Source organism: Cygnus olor, chromosome 5 (genome assembly GCF_009769625.2).
Source record: "Cygnus olor isolate bCygOlo1 chromosome 5, bCygOlo1.pri.v2, whole genome shotgun sequence".
NCBI classification, from domain to species: domain Eukaryota; kingdom Metazoa; phylum Chordata; class Aves; order Anseriformes; family Anatidae; genus Cygnus; species Cygnus olor.
In genome coordinates this window covers 30,489,930-30,507,462 of record NC_049173.1, presented here as the reverse complement: position 1 = coordinate 30,507,462, position 17,533 = coordinate 30,489,930, and the positions used below count along the sequence as shown (strand labels likewise).

The 17,533-nt window shown below is 54.9% G+C and overlaps 1 protein-coding gene across 7 annotated transcripts in view; it reads right to left on the bottom strand.

Annotated features, from left to right (window-relative positions):
• The window catches only part of MYRF (myelin regulatory factor), a 64,315-nt gene extending 49,568 nt beyond the window's left edge, over positions 1-14,747 (bottom strand). For 2 of the 7 annotated variants that reach the window (XM_040560193.1, XM_040560196.1), the window contains exon 1: positions 14,556-14,747. In XM_040560193.1, coding sequence (XP_040416127.1) covers positions 14,556-14,601 — 46 coding nt within the window. In that variant the 5' untranslated portion in view covers positions 14,602-14,747. Of the gene's footprint in view, positions 1-4,420; positions 4,923-14,555 lie in introns of those variants that run through there. The other 5 variants (XM_040560190.1, XM_040560192.1, XM_040560191.1 and 2 more) reach the window with 3 other exon arrangements.
• Between the last annotated feature and the right edge of the window lie 2,786 nt (positions 14,748-17,533).

Below are 17,533 nucleotides of genomic sequence, written 5' to 3'. Positions count from 1 at the left end.
ACCACAGCTCTTCAGCTGACATCATCAGCAATGGTGCAAAAAGCCCAGGCTTCCTGCAAAACATGCTTTTTGTCTTTCCGCTCTGTGCTTGTGGTACCAGCAGCATCTCGAGGTTGCTGCAGACACCTGTTAGGGAGGTGACTGTACCAACATGCTCTGGGGCTGCTGGGACCAGGGCTGTCCATTCAAGTCCCTGCCCTGAGCGTCTACAGTCTTGAATTTCTGCAGTGCATTTCACTTAATGCCAAACAGCATCCTGATTAGCAACTTCCCCTGCATGGAACTGGCAGGGAGAACACAAGAGAGATCAAACGCTGCATCACTGACAGAGCTAAAGTACTGCTGCTTATATCAAGACATCAAAGAGCAGTGTAGTTACTGTCAGGGCCCCCCAGGACTGGTACCAGCACCAAAGCCATTCAGCATTTCTTATTGCTGATCTCCGCCTGGCAAAGTTTGACGGTGGCACGCTGACTGGTGGGATAGCAACAAAAAGGAAAAAAATATATATATTCATTCTTACAAAGCGTCCTGAATCACCACTTGAATGCAGCACGTACAGGCTGGGAAACACATAAAAAAAATTCCTAATAGAAAGGCTCCAGTATTTAGGACTAACCACAGCCACACGAGCCCTTGACATGACATGGCATCTATGGTGGTGACTGCAGAGTTCCCTGCGCACAAGTGGGCCATTGAGCAGACACAGGAGAAATGGTCCTGGCTTTCTGCACACCGTGGCTGGAGTACACAGCCCGCTCAGTGCAGAGGAGGATATGGAAATATTGGACAGGTTTTGGAAAAGGTTGAAGTAATACTGCCAGGGATGCATATAAGAAGCTTTACAAAAGCAGGTCCCCGCCTGGCCTATTTGTTGCTGGGAGGCCGAGCGGTGGTGGTTCGGTCCCCACATACAGGAGCTCACATTTGGAGAAAGCAGTCTGCTGGGAGCGAGTTGCAGCTTCACAGAGAGGATATGGCAGCTCGCGTGTGAGATTTGACAGTGTCAGCCACGAAACAAGATGTTGTTCCTAGCAGGGAAGAGCAGCTCTCCACGAGGGGTGAAACCCATGGGTCGAGGCCCATCTGCTCCTCCGTGCCTGCAGAGCGCAGCCACAGCAGGCCCGAAGCCCTCGTGCACGACTGCAGTACAGAATCCTAACGTTACTGGTCATCATCTTGGGACCTGTCAAAAACTACCCTCAAAGAGGTGCTCTAGGAGCAATTATACTTCTCAGACATCGTAGAGGCCCCTTCTACTTGTAGGGCCCACAGAGCCCTGAATCCCACACTGCAGAGAGGCAGCAGAAAGCTTCTCAGCAGAGACATAAGAAGTTCAAGGAGACAAGACCAACCTTGCTCAGCACAGAAGGCCACCACCATGGCCTGCTCACTGACTGTCCTTCAGGTTCCTCACATCACTGGGTAAAAGGTTTCAGAGGTAACTTAGTAATTACAGGTTAATTTAGGATTTTCCACTCTACAGGAACAATTTGGAAAATATTTTCCTATTTCCTTATCCCCACTGTAGCTCACCAGTCCTGCCAAGGGACTACTGTTGGCTAAATTCATTCAAAGCACGTTACTGCAATTCCCAAACTCACAAACTGTCCATGCAAGGGGAGCAGAGTGCGCTGGCTTCGTCCCGCTGCCCCCAGCGCCAGCACAGCGCGCAGGGCTCGTCCCTTGCCTGAAGACTTTCTGCCAGTTGCCAGCTGTGACGGAAGCTTGCCTGGAAGCTGCCACACAAGTGACAAAAACATTCCTTCACCTCACAAGAGAAGTGCTAAAATCTACCACAGAGCTGAGATCCCTCCAAGGGCTGCAGGACAACTCCTCGCTGTCTGTGAACAGCAGCAGGAGCTACGATTGAAAGGTGACAGAAGAGGCTGGAACGGCTGCGGTGGTGGCTGTGACCAGTTCTGGGGGGGAAGCTGAGTCAAGAACATGAGTGATGAGAGTCAGCCACCCAGCCACCCCCACGGCAGCACAGCCACTTTGCCTTATTACCCTACTCTCCTTTCTTTTGTGACAGACCCCAACACACCTTTGGAACAGCACTGGTGTAACCCGCAGCCAGGCCCTACCCCACCAGTGAACTTCTGTGCTTCCTTGGGGGGCTCACTGCGCGCTGGGCTCTGTCACTAAACAAAATGCCCCTTTCCCCTTTTGCAGGTTCCTGGGTCTACCCTAGCAGTCCCTTCACACACTAGGAAAGAGCAATACCACATCACCAGTTGTGTATGTCAGCGCTTTCGCTTTAGGTCGAGAGCTGAATTAAACGGGACATTTGGCACGATATGCCGTGCTCTCAATGCTCAGGGAACTCCCCAGCGCCCTTCCACCCAGCTGCACCTGCAGACTGGAAGCGGGATGCCTTCATCCCGGAGAGGCTGACCGTCCTGCTGCCCCCCCGTGTCATCCGTCCCTGTCCTGCTCGCCGCAGCAGGAGGGCCACGAGCCGTGCGGGGACAGCAACTGCTGTCCAAGGTACCGCTGCTCCCGCATGCCCGCCGCCGTGCTGGAGGCAAGAAACAAGATGTCTCTTTCCCTGGACTGTCCGCACCCACCGAGCGAGCACAGCAATCTCCGTAGGTTGTTTTTACAGTACTGGCTCACAAAGCGTCAGACCCCATGACGTCTCTGCTCACAATGGGAGAAGGCAGTTCCCAAGATCACTCACCTCTCAAATCTTCGCAGGGGACTACGCCGATGCAGGTTTTTAAAGGTTACTACAAATGAATATCTGATGGTGTGTGCTAAGTCTCTTTGACTCAGTGTCCCCCAGAGAAGTCCTCAGCCCAGGCAGACTCCCAGGGCTGAGCCAAGGGCAAAGGCTATTTTGCATAGTCCAGTGGGATGTATTCTTTCCTGTAAAAGCCCCCAACTACAGCTATATTTTTATTTATTTGTTTGTTTTGTTTTTTAACAGATAAAACACAAACCCACAAACACACATGATGAGAAGTCCCACAGTTCTCCCAGCAAGGCTAGGATGTGAAGATCAATCTCATGGGTAAATTCTTATTGGCAGCAAAAACAACCATCCCATTGTTCTTTCACTGCTTTACCTGAAGGTTGCACTGCTCAAGGCTGTTGCATGGGTCAGGCTAGAAGACCTCATGGTCCTCTTTGGCCTGAAACTCAGTTAAGCCTCGTTATTTTAAGAAAGGTAATTCCAGAAGGTAATTTCATCAGAAGATGCTGCCACTACCTGGGCCTTATGAAATTAGCAAGGAAAGAGGAGCAAGCAGCGCTAAGAACAGAGGCAAGAGGTCACTTTACCCCAGGCAGTCCTCAGCTGCCTCTGTAGGTGGGGAGGCTCATCCTTCCACCCAGACCATCACAACTTGAGGGCAGAGCCTACCTCTCACCATCAGCCTGAAGAGCTGCTATGCAGCCAGCGGTGAGGGCAAGCACCTCGAACTTCCCAGAGGCTCACTGACACGAGGCTGCTGGATTTATTAACAGTCCCATGACATTGCAGAACAGCAAAACGAGATTTAACACTGCTCTTCCGTATTGACAAAAACCAACAACCAACACCCTGACCCCTTTAAACAACAAGTCAGCCAAAGCACAAATTCTACAGAAGTTGGGCTTCAGCCCTGCCGAAAGAGAGAGCTCCACATGTTTCCTTCAGTGCCCATCATCCGGGAGCAGCCCACGTTCCTGAAGCTCATGTCCGCTTCCCATTTGCTAACGTGAATTGTTCACTGGCTGGTCATCGCCAGCTCAAAACACAAAATAGGGACACATCCGACCAACTTTCTCCATCCTGTTCCTATCTAGCTCTCAACACTCACTCTGTGTGGTTTAGTTTCCCAAACTGCAGAGAAGAGGGCTGACATAAAAAGCTAAATAAAACCTCACTACCACTCCCCCTCAGAGAGCCAACTGAAAGCACGCCAGCCTGTGTATGAGGGGCCAGACCTCTGCTAGTAAAAAGCACCGTGAGTGCCTAGTGAGGCACTGCTCTGCAGCAGGGGGGGCAAGCATTTCTGGTGTCTGGTACCAGGCTTTAAAACCATCACAGCTCACTGTCACTGGTACCATCCTCATCTCTTTCAAAGCTAAACTTGGCTTGGGTGAAACACTGCAGGTTCTGGACAGCCCAGTGGTACAATCACCAACTTATTTGTGCCTTGGCTAAGTTAAGAGAACTGCGCTGAAAAGTCACATAAAAAACCTGTAAAAGTTCAGTACAAACATCTACCAGTGATCATCCATGATGTTTCAACCACAGATGCCTCCTGGGTATAACAGGGACATAGTGTCCATGTCTGAAAGCAGAGGAGCAGAAAAGGTCCCTGCCCTGATGTTCCAGAAGAGCATCCTGTTAGACTGCGTTGACTTTTGACCAGTTTCCCCTCTCAAGCCCCTGCACAACCTCCAGCAGCTGAACGTTTCATTCTGGGACAAGAAGCCCTGTCTGCAGGTCCCGCATTGGTCTATCTGGTGTCCCTTCGGGCCCCACAATGCCAACAATGAAATTAGTTTTGAAACATCACTTATCAGCCCTCTTTCCCCTCTATGTTTTCCACTACGCTGCATGTGAAAACTCATCACCACCCAGCTGTCCATCCCAACAACCCCTCATGAGGGTTGAACTAAAACAGGGGAGATGGACAGATGCTCTCCTGCTGCCCACCCAGAACTCCCCACTGACCTCAGGTTTCGATTCAGATGGGATCTCATCAGGAAAAGGACTGTTTCTGCTCTTACACTGAGCTGAGCATGGATCATATTGTCAGCAAGCAGCCAACTGTGAAATGGCTTGATGGCCCTTATAATGCCCTTCTTAGGCTTTTGCTTTACTTTAAGCAGGTGTTTCATTTCCAATAAAGTCAAAGCGCGCTTTTTAGTGCTTTATTGAATCAATGTCCATAACCATTGCTTGTCATAACAGAAGAGATAAGCCAAGATCAAGCTCACTGATAAATTGTTTGGTTTCCTGTTTATCTGGATTTCCAGCAGTTAGCTGTAATCTGCACAACGGACTAAAAGTTATAAATGATAGCTGTTTATTAATAAATATTGTCAGGCATACAAAATAAGTGAATCTGCATGTTCCAAATTAAGTTTTATGCTCTCTTTATGCAACGTTCACTCCTCAAAGCTGCAAGCAAGAGCAGCTCTGCATGCCCTACAGTCCTTGTCATTAAAACAGACAGACAGCTTATAGGACTTAGGCTTCCAACTCTTTGGGGAACCCTGCCTGTGTCTTCCCCAGATCCTGTCCCATGCCCACCCCACACCTTCTGCATCATCTCCTCCCCATCAAGTACTACCATCTTCTCTTTGGAGAAGGAAATCAGACCTGTTTGGCACTCCACGTCTCAGGAGGCAATACACCACTGCAATGTTAGGGTGATAAGGAGACCCTACAGAAGAAAAATTCGGTCCCAGCAAAAACTGCTTTCATCACCCTTTTATAAAAATCAGAGACGTTAAAGGCTAGACCATGGCTGTTGGCACTGCATGTGCCTATCAGCTCCTTATTTACTTCTGGTCCCTTCCCACACTGCTTCAGCTAGCCTGTTCAGTCTCTATTCACACTATGCACTGGTTTGCAATCACAGCCCCACTTGTTTTGCTCTTCCCAGTGATGCGGTTTGTGACTACTTAGGGCATAATTCAGTACATCTCCTTCAATACACTGCAAATGAATAATGAGAGCAGCAGAAGAAAAGAGGATTTGATAGAGCAAAAGGGATGAGAGATGGGGAAAGGGAAGAGTGGGGAAAAAAGGAAAAGTTTATGCAGCCTAGAGAGGCTAGGAAAACCTTAACCACTGCAGACTGACGCCAGCTCTCCTTCCACTAAGCCCATCACAGCAACTGGGGTGTGAGAGAGAAGCAATGATGCAGCACCAGAGGGAATGGCTCCCACCCCTGCCTGCAGCTCTGCACACAAGCCCTAGCCCTGGACACGTCAGGGGTTATGATCACAGCCGTGCGGCACCACACCAAGACCTCTTCCCCCTGGTTCTCCCTAGCCTCTGCCCTCAAATCCCGACACTAAAGCTATTTAAAACTCCGGTCTTGGCCCTTCCAACCAGCCCTCCTCCCCAGCAAAGCCAGCGAGTGTTTGCTCTCATTCCCCAACAGGTCTGGTATCTCTGCTTTGCCACTCTCTCCAGCCCCGCGGCCCTACTCCTAGACCTCCCTTTCACCATTTTCCGTAGTCACATCAAAACAGACAAAGTTCAGGGAGATAAGTGCGGACCCTGAGTATCACGTTGCACTTTCCCTCGGGAAGGAAGCCTTTCATTCAAACATGCCTTGAACATGCCCTGGGGCATGCTAGAAGGAAGGCATGCTGGATGTGCAAGGGTTTGCCAAAGCATGCCGGTCAGGAGGAGCAAGAGGTTTTATCCATGAGACCCGATGCGGGAGCCAACAGGTAGCCAAGCACGGTGTCCAAAGCAACCCACCCCCCTACATCTAGGAGCACCCCTTCTCCCCACGCACAACAGTCTCCTCCATGGGCTCTGCACCCCCCTTGCTGATCTGACAAGCTCATCTCTCTCTGTCTACCCCGAGCTCTGGAAAAGCCCAAGGTGTCACGGTGCAGGATCTCTCTCCTGCAGGATGCTGCCCCCTGAGCGGGCGCACAGGAGAGGCACCCAGCAAGCACCAGCTTGGGCCCAAGAGCCACGAGCCCCTTCCTGTTTGTGTCTCCAGTCACAGCTGCTCCCCTGTCCTCTGGCAACGCACATGCTAGTTAATCATTCCTCAGACACATTTAGCTTATCAGAGAGTGCAAAGTCCAAGCCCCTACCAGTAATACCACTGGAGAGAGGCAAAGGGGTTACCCAGTGAGCTCTGCCACAGCAACACCACCCCGAGCAGGGAAATCCCAAGCAGAGGTGCACCGTGGGGACACCAAGCCATGGCCTGGGACCCTGTGAGGGTGGCACCAAGGACAGGCAGACTCCAACAGCACTGCTGTGGGCCAGGGGTCCGTAGGTCACACAGCCTTGCACCATCCTGGCACAGCTCCCAGCTCCAAGGAGTGTTTCACTCTCACCCCAGCCACAAGGCCGCAGAGCAGAGCAGGACAAGTGCAGCAGGGTCCCATCTCACTTCCATCTTTAAGAGGCCTCTTCTGGTTTTATTTCTCACTAAATGACCATGGGCTGAGAGTGACAGCAGGGTAGAAAGTGATGTGGAAGCAGAAAACAAGAAGAGGCCACAACCACTCGGGTAGGGATGTACGTCTGGGCAGTGCCCAGCTCTCCGCAGCGCTAACCCAGCGGCCGCTCCGTCCCAGGGTCCTTGCAGCCAGCAACACAGCAACTGGGATGAGTCCGGCCCCAGACAGCCAGCCCCAGCAAATGCTTTGCTCTAGCAGAAAAGTGAGAGAGAGCAGAGAGAAACCCTGCCTCGCCTACAGCTCTGTGCAGCTGGCGGGTCGCTGGTCACAAGAGGCCAAAGAGGAGGCTCCAGGGCTCCACGGGGGCTTTCATCATCTCTCCTCAGCCCCCAGAGTACATCAGGAAGCTGCTGAGATGCTCTACACTTCCAAGTGAATGTTTCCAGGTCACTAAATCTGCTTTGCCTCCTTACCTTGCAAGCAGCCTTGATCCCAGTGAAGAAGCCAAAGTGCCCCTGCTCTTCATGGGGTCCAGACACAAAAAACATGGATGGGCAATGGGGGGGCTTTTGAAGAAGTTGTGGTGCTGGTTGTGCATGAAAGCTTTCCTCCTCCAGACTCTACAGTCCCTTGGGCCTCTCTGCGAGATACCACAGGACAGATGCCAGCACACATCCCAGGTTAAGCTCAGTGAATGATTCTCAAGCACCAGCTCCTGCTTTGTACCTTAGGGGGAAGCTGGTTTTAACCTCCTGGACAGGATCCACACCCTTAGATCCTACTCACATCAATAGTCCTAACCCTTGTGCCCCTCAAAGCCACGTGAGAGCTTCCACATCCACATCTGCTCTCCAAAAGACCAAGCCACTCGCTTCCACTGCTGCCTTCTCGCACTCATGTCTGTGCCCATGGGACTCCCAGCTCACTGACATCCCAGCAGAAAAACGCTCCCCCTGCAAACACCTCTACGAAAGGGCAGCACCAAGGAAAGGAGAGATCACGTCTGTGCTCCAGGGCACAGCACCGAATGAAGAAACACCTCTCCACAAGGCTCCTGGCCCCAGCCACCCATTGAGCCCAGTGTGCCAGGTCCAGACCAGTGCCGCGGCCGCCTGCCCCTTCAGCTCACAGGGCAGGGCCAGTACCTTCATTTCACAACAGGCTTGATGGGGTCAGTGCCAGCACCTTGCAGTGCCTGCCCTCATACGAAGGGATACGGAAGGACCTACAGCTGCGCTTTTCCCTCAGTCCAGCCAGACCCCCCTGTCCCACCACTCCTGTCGGGCATCTCCTTCCCGCAGCAGCCCTTGTGCAATCCCAGCCCGGGAGCAGCCCAGGTCAGCTCTGAGTCACCAGCATGCCCGTTTCCACCAGCCCGGTCACACCTCCACGCGCCTCCCTTCATCTTCCCCAATGGCCCCTGTCCAGCCATGGCTCGCAGGATGCCAGCCTGTGGAGGACACATTAACCAGAGCGTGGACAAAGTACCTCCTGCCTACCCCATGGAGCCTCCGCGGGCGTGGGCACACGTCGCTGTCTGAATCACAACCCACCCCTTATCAGACATCCTCAGGGACCCGCCCTCCTACCAGCAGCTCCCTGGCCTCTCTCCATCTGGATGTACCCCATCCTTTTCCCCCAGGAGCTTTGGGGAAGCTGAGGAGTGAGGGCTGCCCCCAGAGAAGCGCCAGCACACTCTGGAGGCACTAGCCTTGCTCTAAGAAGCAGAAGAGGACAAGTGCTTTGGCTGAAGGCTCTCAGGACCTCCTGCTGCTGGCCCTGCCGAGATGGAGGTAGCAGCTCCCTCTGCGCAGGAACACCTCCCAGAGCTGCAGAGGGCTGCTGATGAGCTCAGGGGAAAGCTTTTCTCTCCTCTCTTCCTCCCTCCTCTGGGCAGGGCCTGGGATGGAGCCGTGCTCCCCAGCAGCCTCACGTTACCTGCCCTCGTTCAGGACACGTGCTGAGCAGATGCGGACACCAGGCTGGTCAGGCAGTGGAAGCTGGAGATGGAGGGCAGAGATGGGAGGTCCAGCAAATAAATCATGCTGGAAAAAGAGATGGAGAGGGCAGAGAGGAAAGAAAGTGGAGCTGTGGAAGGTAAGGAGGGATCTGTGCAGTTACCTGCTCGGATCCAGCGCATCCTGAGCATGGTGAGAGCAGATGTCAAGCTCCCGCCGTGTCCCTGCTCTCCCCCTCTGTCATTATGCTGCCTAGCTCAGCTTGTCCAGGTCCCAGGGCTGCTGCCTGCTGGTTTTTCTATTCCCCCAGGGAAGAGTGGGAGGGCCAGGGAGGAGGCTCGGAGGCTGCTGCTGCACTCTGGGATTTGGGCCTGTGAGGGGATTACCAGGAGGGATGGTCATGTGTTTGTGCTGTACCAGGTTCCCCAGGACCACTCTGTTACGGGCTAACTCTGCTCAACAAAGGGCTGTGCACAAAGCCTCTTACCTTCCCCGCTGCGCCAGCCCGGCCCCAGAGAGATGGTCACACTGCAAAGCCACCACTTCCCCGGCCAACCCTCCCGAGAGCCGGGTCTCAGCACAGAGCACCTGGAGCAACACACAGCAAAGACCACGCCGTGCTTTTCGTGTGGAGCCTGTGATTCTCCGCGGCCTTTCACCAGTGCTTCCCCTCACTCCTGTAAGGCCAAAGAGCTCTGCACAAGCACTGCAGGTCAGCCTCTCTCCAGCGCAGCGCCAGAGCTCCAGGATGCACTCAGGGATGCAAGGGCAGACAGCAGCTGGACAGGCAGAGGCTGAACAGCGAACATGAAACCCAGCTCACAAAAAGCCATTCCACTCTGTAACTCAAAGGAGCCACTCTGATCCTCTGTAGTTACATCGCTACATCAAGACCTGGTGTCAAAAAATGCACGTGGGGATGGCCGTCCTGGCCCATGGCTGGCTTCTGTCCCTTCTGCTACCACTGTTCTCAGCCACAAGAGACCACCAGTCTCCCCTTTGCATTCCTAAGCAGCCAGGAAGCCTCCAAAGCAGCCCCTTCTTTCTCTACAACTCTTTTGTGCACTCCTCCAAGGTTTGTCCCCCGGCAGAAACAAGGTCGCCATGTGCTCAGCAGCCCCTGGTGAGCTGTAACTCACAGCGGGGGTCACCAGCACTGCCGGCAGCCAGAGCCCCCCCAGCTCAGGGACTCTTTCCCCCCACCGTTTGGCCAGCTCTGAAGAAGAAAGAACAATTCCTCGTCCCTCGAGCTCACCACTTTGCAGTTTCACATTGGCAAAAGCTTCACTGGTGGAGTCCTCTGCTGGTTCCTGTCCATCAGCAGATCCCCGTGCAGGCATGCAGCACACCCAAGCAGCACGCAGACACAGCCCGGTGGACGGGATGCAAACCCACAAGTCCTGGGTTCAGCTCTCTGCCTCAGCCCCCTCATTTCCTCTCTGCACCCAGGGAAGACGGGGTGATGGCCCTGATCTCCTGCAGGGCACCATTTCCTATGCACACGTGGAAAGTGCTCCATAATACACAATAAAAATCACCAAGAAAGGAACCAATACCATTAACACACATATGCAAGCACTCCTACGGGTGAAAACATTCACTAATACAAACACACTTGCTGCCTCACTGATAAACCGCCCGGTGCTCGCCTGCTCCCCCCGAGCTGGGAGGCTCCCGCGACCGCCCCAGCAGCAAGCGCAGCGCCTTGCGCACAGGGGCACACGGACACACAGCCGCCCCGCTTCCAACTGCTCCAGCCACTCGTGCACAGCAAAACATCGTGAGGACCAAGATAAATCTGCTGGGTTTCACGGCTCTCATTGAAAATCCAGCCCCTTCCTTTTTACTGTCTTTCCCAACTAGAGTTCAACTCAAAATCCTCTAAACTTTTTGCGTTTGCTATTCTTTCTCCATCTCTTGCCCTATCGCCGTGCAGCCATCTGCCAAACCGCCCACTCCCCTGCCCCCCAAGCCCAGCTCTGCACATCTTTCCCGATATACATTCTTTAACAACCTCTTATCTCATAAATTAGCCGAGAGAGAGAGGGATCCCGAATAGCTGAGCTCTGTCGTAACTGTTTCCCTTACGCGAGTGGTAGGCAGGGAGGAAGGTAAGGTTTCTAGCAGGATGCCAGCCAAGGGTCAGACACTTTCAACTCCCTACTTTTCCTTTGATACAAAATACAAGCGCTCTGGATAAACACTCCCAATACTATGGAAAGACCAAACTGAGCTCCTTTACCTCCGTTGCCAGAACCCCCAGCATCCCACGCTCCCTCCTCGAAGCCCTCCCAGCCGCCTGCCCGCAGCTCTCCTCGCCAGCTGCAGTACCAAGCCAGGGCAGCAGTGACCCCAGGCCCAGCTGGAGGACGCTGAGGCCACGCTGCCAGCGGTGGCACCCACAGCATCTTCATCCCCGGGAGGGCATGAACCTGGGTCCAATCCACCTCCCCCCTCCGAGGCTGCGCACACTTCCTCCTAGTCCTTTCCCAACATCAGAGCAAAGTCCTAGACAGTTCACATCATTCTTCTACTTCTCCATCCTTGCAAGTCTCAGATCTCACTGTCACAGAGCGGACAACTACGCTCCAGGGAAATAAGGATACCCTGCCCCAGCAGATGCCCAGAGCCCACTTTATGAAAATCAGGGCCCGTCCCTTGCAGCTGAGAAGACCTGAGCCAGGACCCCAGATCTCGGGTGCGTCTGCTCCCCAAGACAAGCCCTGCTCTGCAGCTAGGACCCGCGGCACCGTGGCCGCAGCCACGCGCCAGGATTTGCCCTCGGCAGACACCAGCTCTCTGCCGCACCTCGGGCGAGCACAGCCCCCACTCCCCAAAAGTCTGCGAGAGACCAGTTAATCCTTGTCTGACACTTTGAAATACCGAGCGCTGCTCAAGCACTAAAGGATTACTCTTAAATATGGTAGGGTTGCCTGCAGCCGACTCAGGTATTGTGCAAGCCAGCTTCAGGCAAATGAAAGGGAATTCCCTAATTATTTCAGGGCTTTCAGTGTACAGGAAGAAGAGCCTTTAGCGTGAAATCTCCACTTGAGAGAAGGTGATCTGTGAGAAGAAAAAAGATTTCACTATAAAAGAAAACTGCAGTTTGAACACGTTCCCTGCAGGAAGGGGGACAGCACACACCTTTGAAGAAGTTACAGGATAGTGTGGAAGCTGGTTCCACTAATGAATTTAGCCCTATAAATTAATAAACTCTAACAGGTCCATTGTTCATCGTTATATTATGCATCCAGGAACTATTAATCCTTCTGCACACTGAGATTCCAGGGCAAATCCAACTCTGCGCTGCAGAACTGGCCATTTCAGGCGCTGCCTTTCACTTCCAAATAACAGGGTCAGTTTGGCCGCTGACTCCTTCGGAGCACCGCTACTGGAAGCACGCACAAGAGGAAAGAGTCTCACTCCCTCACCTCGCTGCATCAACCGAACAGCAACCCTTCGTGCTCAAACTTTCTCCGTTTCCCTTCTCACTCTCAAGCACCGTGTCGTAACAGCCGCTCTTTAACAGCACCGCCAAAGGGACCAAAGGAAGTAAGGAGACACGCTGGGCTCTGCGAAAAAGCTATCCTCAGAGAAGTTCTTCAAAGGAAGTCACACGAGTAAGCGAATAGCAAAGATGGAGAAATCTCCTTCAGCCCTGGTTTTCCTCACTCTCTGTTTTTACATAGGCAAGATGCTTTTGGTTCAAGAAGGAGAAAGAGAAAGAAAGAGAACTAGAACGACAGAAAGAAGGAGAAAATCAAAGAGAGAAAGACAAATATAGCAAAGAGAAAGAAGGAAAGAGAAAGAGAAGAGTCCCAGGATAGTTGAGGCTGGCAGGGACCTCCTGAGGCCATCTCGTCCAACCTTCCTGCTGAAGCAGGGTCACCTAGACCACCTGGAAAGAAAGTCAGATAGACAGAAAAAGAAGCCCTCCAGCCTAAGAAAAGATGCTCTGGGAGAGAACGAGATTCCACTTTTACAAGCAAAAACAAGAGGCAAATGGCTGAAGCCTAACGCCTGTAGATAATGTTGGGGTGCTGAGCGAGGGCTGCGTGGGGTGCTGGGGAGGCGCACAGTGCGCCGAGGACAGCAGGTGGGTGGGCAGGGTTAGGAGCTTGGTCCCAGTGGAAGCCCCAAAACAAAACGAGCCCCCTGAAGGCTGAGGAGAAAACAGGCTGGGAGCACATGATAAGAACGCGCGTGGCGAGGCTTCCATCCTCGCTAATCCTGTCGCTCCCAGAAACCCAGAACCACGGCTGGAACAAAGAGGGGATGCTTTGGCCTCTGAGGGGACGCGTTACTGAGGCATCACACGGAGACTAGGAGAGGGGAAAGCGAGAGGTAAGCAGCTCAAGCCTCGGCTCAGTCCCAGCCTCTCCTGAGAGCATCTTCTGCTTGTGGTGCACCTTCCTCTTCCTCCACGGGTCCAGTCCTCCGGCCAGCCAGAAAAACGGAGGGGCTGTGGTGCTCCCACAGCGACGGAGCAAAGCGAGCGCAGCGCAGCAGGCAGCACACTGCCCAGCGCCCCTGCAGCCAAAGCACAGCACAAGGACCCCCGGGGGAGTCCCACGCTCCAGACCTGACCCGTGCACGCAGACAGCTCTCTGCCAACCGCGGGCTGAGCCACAGGCCTTGCTGCCACCAGCGCCGGGACCCGTTGATACAACAAAGCCTCGCTGGGACGGGTGTGTTGTCGCCCCTCGACAGGCCCACAGCCCACACAACCGAAACGTCCACCTGGGAACGGGCCCACCAGACAACAAGGGGCACGCGGCATGGGGCGCAGCACCAGAAAGAGAGAAACAAAGCGAGCGAGCGGGGAAGAGAAGCAATGAGGGTCAACCAGGAAGAGAGGAACGTGCCAACAAAACCGGCCCAGAGGGAAGCTGCGCTGAGCCAAGGGAGGGACAAGAAAGGGCATGAGGGTCCCAGCGCCTCCCCAGCGGCACGGTTCAGCCCTACGGACTCCCCAGCTGCCACAAGCAACCACATCTCACCCCTGCTTGACAAATTCTCTTAGCAATCACTTTTCCACCCCGGGCTTTGGTAAAAGCTGCCTCCAGTTCGCACTCACATGAAGGAGGCTGCGCTCTGTGACGGGGTCCAGGCTGCGGGCGGACAGCAGAGCCCTGCAGACACCGGTTGAGGCACCGGTTGTTGCGGGGTCCTCTGCCAGCCCCCCCGACGGCTGCCGAAGACGGGCGACGTCCCCGCTGAAGCTCGCAGCGGGGAGCCTGTCCCGGCGGCCGCAGTGCGTGGGGAACACGAGTGAGCAGAAACTCGGCCCCGAGGCGAGCCGGGGGCGGCCAGGAGCCGCGACCCCTACGCCGAAGTGGCTGCCAGGAGCCCGGCCCCAGGCACAGGGACGGTCCCCGCGGGGCAGCGGGCGGAGAGCGCAGCGCTGCCAGCCCCGGGGCGGCTCCGCGGGGCCCGGAGGATGCGACCCGGGCCGGGAGCTGCCCAGGCGGTTTGGACCTGCCCCGGGGCTCCGCTTACCTTCAAAGAAGCGCTGCAGAGCCTCCGTCTCGTCCACCACCTCCATAGCTGTGCCATGCACCGGGCGGCCGGGCTACTGTCCGCCGCGGGGCATCCCCCGGGGCCGCTCCGCAGCGCTCCGCAGGGCTCCCGGAGCCGCCGGCGCCCAGCGCGGCCGCCGCTGCCCACCGGCCGGCCCGGGCTCGGGCTCGGGGCTGCGGCGCCGCGCTCCGCCTCCCTCCCTCCGGCCCCGGTCCCGGCCCCGGTCCCGCTCCGCCTCCGCCGCCCGGCGCTCCCCTGGCGGCCCCGGCGGGCAGCGCAGCCCGGGGGCGGCCCCACGGCGGCCGGGGGGCGGCCGGCGAGCGGAGTCGGGGCGCGGGGCGTAAATGAAGTCACAGTTGTCCGAGCGCAGTTAACCAAACGCCGGGCCCCTGCCAGGCGCAGACTGTGGGACCATTCTCTTCTGGGCAGATAAAGCGCACAATGAGGTTTTGTCCGTCCCCACAAACCAATTCAGAAGGGCAGATTCTCTTACATATATAAATATATTTTTCTCGCTCCCACAGCTGTGCAGTGACCAATTCTTCTCTGGGGAGGGGAGGGGGGCTGAGGTTTGGGGAGAGTAATAGGTCTATTATTTCAGGGATGGAAAGACAGAGCTCAACAGCCCTTTTTTCTTCTCTCTCCCTCTTTCCATTAAGACAATTGTTATTCTCTGTTACCCCACGGCCCTTGTTCCTGGGCACATGCACTCACATCCCCCCATCTTCGGGCACAAGCTGCGTGGGAAGGAAGCAAAACATTTTCTGTGTCGAAGTTTATTCTCGCCGTGGAGCCCGAGGGCCAGCCCGGCCAGACCCACATCTGCTCGGGGCCAGGCCAGGCGCCAGGCCCTACCAGGTATTAGACCTCAGAATTAAATACTCCTGGATCTAACGAAGGACCCCACCAGCTCCAAATGCAGCCAGGGCTAACTAGTGACTGGGTTCCTCTCCTGGCCCTGAGCTTGCCAGGATGTCTGGGAGGGAGGCATACATGTTAAAGATCACCTCCAGTCTCCTATGCACACAAAAGTAGCTACGCACAGGGTAAGATGCTCCTTGCCATAAATAAGGGTATGCAAAGGAGGCCCTTTAGGATCCCTCACATCTCGCATGCATCTCTTCCATGTCCCCGTGAGTTCCCAAGCATCACCCGGACCTCTCTCCTGTAATAATTTACAGGAGTGGCAGGAGGGAGCCGGAGCTTCAGCTGCTCAGGCACAATAAAACAACAGGGGAAGGCCAAGGCTATTCTGGGTCACTTCACTGGTGGCTGCCAAAGCCTGCAAGAGAACCGGCAAACAGGCTGAGCTAGCAGAAGATCAAGTCCCTGCCAGATATGGCATTAGACCCTAAAGCCGAGTCCAAAGATGATCCAAAGACTTGAAAGGTGAATGACCCTCAGACCAATCCGCCTCGGCTCCGTAACCCTCTGGATCACCTGCGCCGTTCCCTGCCTGAGATTCCCCACCCCAAGGAGTGAATTCCCGTGCGGCGACTGGCTTCAGGCAGAACTCAGTGACCTCTCTGCTTTCCCTCAGCAGCCACACCACAGGCTGGGGCATAGCAGAGCAGCCAGTTGCTGTCGTGCCCACTCCCAGCCCACTGCCGAGCTGCGAGAGCCCTCCGACAGCATCCCACTAGCAACTGGGATGCAGCAGAGCAGCTACCAGCCCCGGCAAGCTGCCTCCCGACAAATACCCCATGTACTTACAGGGGGAGCAAGATAAACGAATGCTCGGCTCCATTGTCCACACCACAGAGTTATCATAAGAACAAGCAGGCCGATGGCTCAGAAATAATTTCTGAAATAACTCCGTGTCTTTAGGCAATAGCATGAAGCTCGCCAGGTATTTGCGCACGGCGCACAGCCGGGATATCCCAGACTCAACGTGGTTTTACCTGTGTGGTGCCATTACCGCGGTATCACACACTTCATTATCTTAGTAGTAAGAGGCGTCAGTGATTAATAACCGTTACTCCCACTTCTCACGGGGAAGGCAGAAGTCCCAGCTGGCAGCCCGTGAAACACAAGCCACGTCTCCTGATCCCAGGCCAGTGCCTGGTCCTTGGACCAAACTCCCCCCCAGGGCTGGTGCACCCATCTTTGCTGTGCCTGGACCACTCAAGGTATCAGCTGTCCGCCCTTCTCACCTTTGTTTTTTTCCTGCATGTTTGGATCTCTGTCCCAAGGAGTACTGCTGTCTCATTCCTGGACCTAACTAAAGGGAAAAGACAGTTTGGGCACGCGCTCCTGATGGCACCAAGGCACGCACTCGGGCTCATCCCTTCTGGAAACGGGACAGTGCACCTGGCCCCTCACTGCAATGAGCTCCGACCCTGGCACGTCAGGGTCGTAATTGTGTAACCCCCAAGAAATACTGGAGAGTTTTGAGCCCAGAAACACTTAAAGGTATTTGATCTACTGTTGTTGCACACTAAGCAGCACCAGGGGATAGAAATCCAGCCCCCATCACAGGGGGCTGTTTGCTTTCCTTCCCGCTGCCTCCCCTCTGCCACTCTCCCTCCCGCTCAGCCCGTGTCCTCCTGTTTCCCCATCTCTCCCCCTCGGATACACACACACACTCCCTTCCTCATTTCCTCCGGGTCACGCTCTCTGTAAACACTGCTCTCTCTGTGCCATGTGGTTGGTCGGGAGCTCGAGCCAAGGAGGGGGTGGAGGGATATTACTCATGGAAGGTGTGGCTGTTGCTCCCTCCAGCGCTAAATTTCAAAGTCCAATTGAAAACAAAAAAATAATTCAGCAGTGCCCCCCACCCCGCCTCACACCCCGGCACCCCATCAAGCTTCTCAGACACAGCCCTAAGTCTTCTGGGTCTCTTATTACCTTCCCTCAGCCACTGTCCCGGGGGCCAGGTTAGCAGGCATGTGCCCCCAGGAGCCAGAACCAGCAGCCCAGCTGAGGTGAGGTTCAGCGGAGCAGGGCGCTTGCGCACC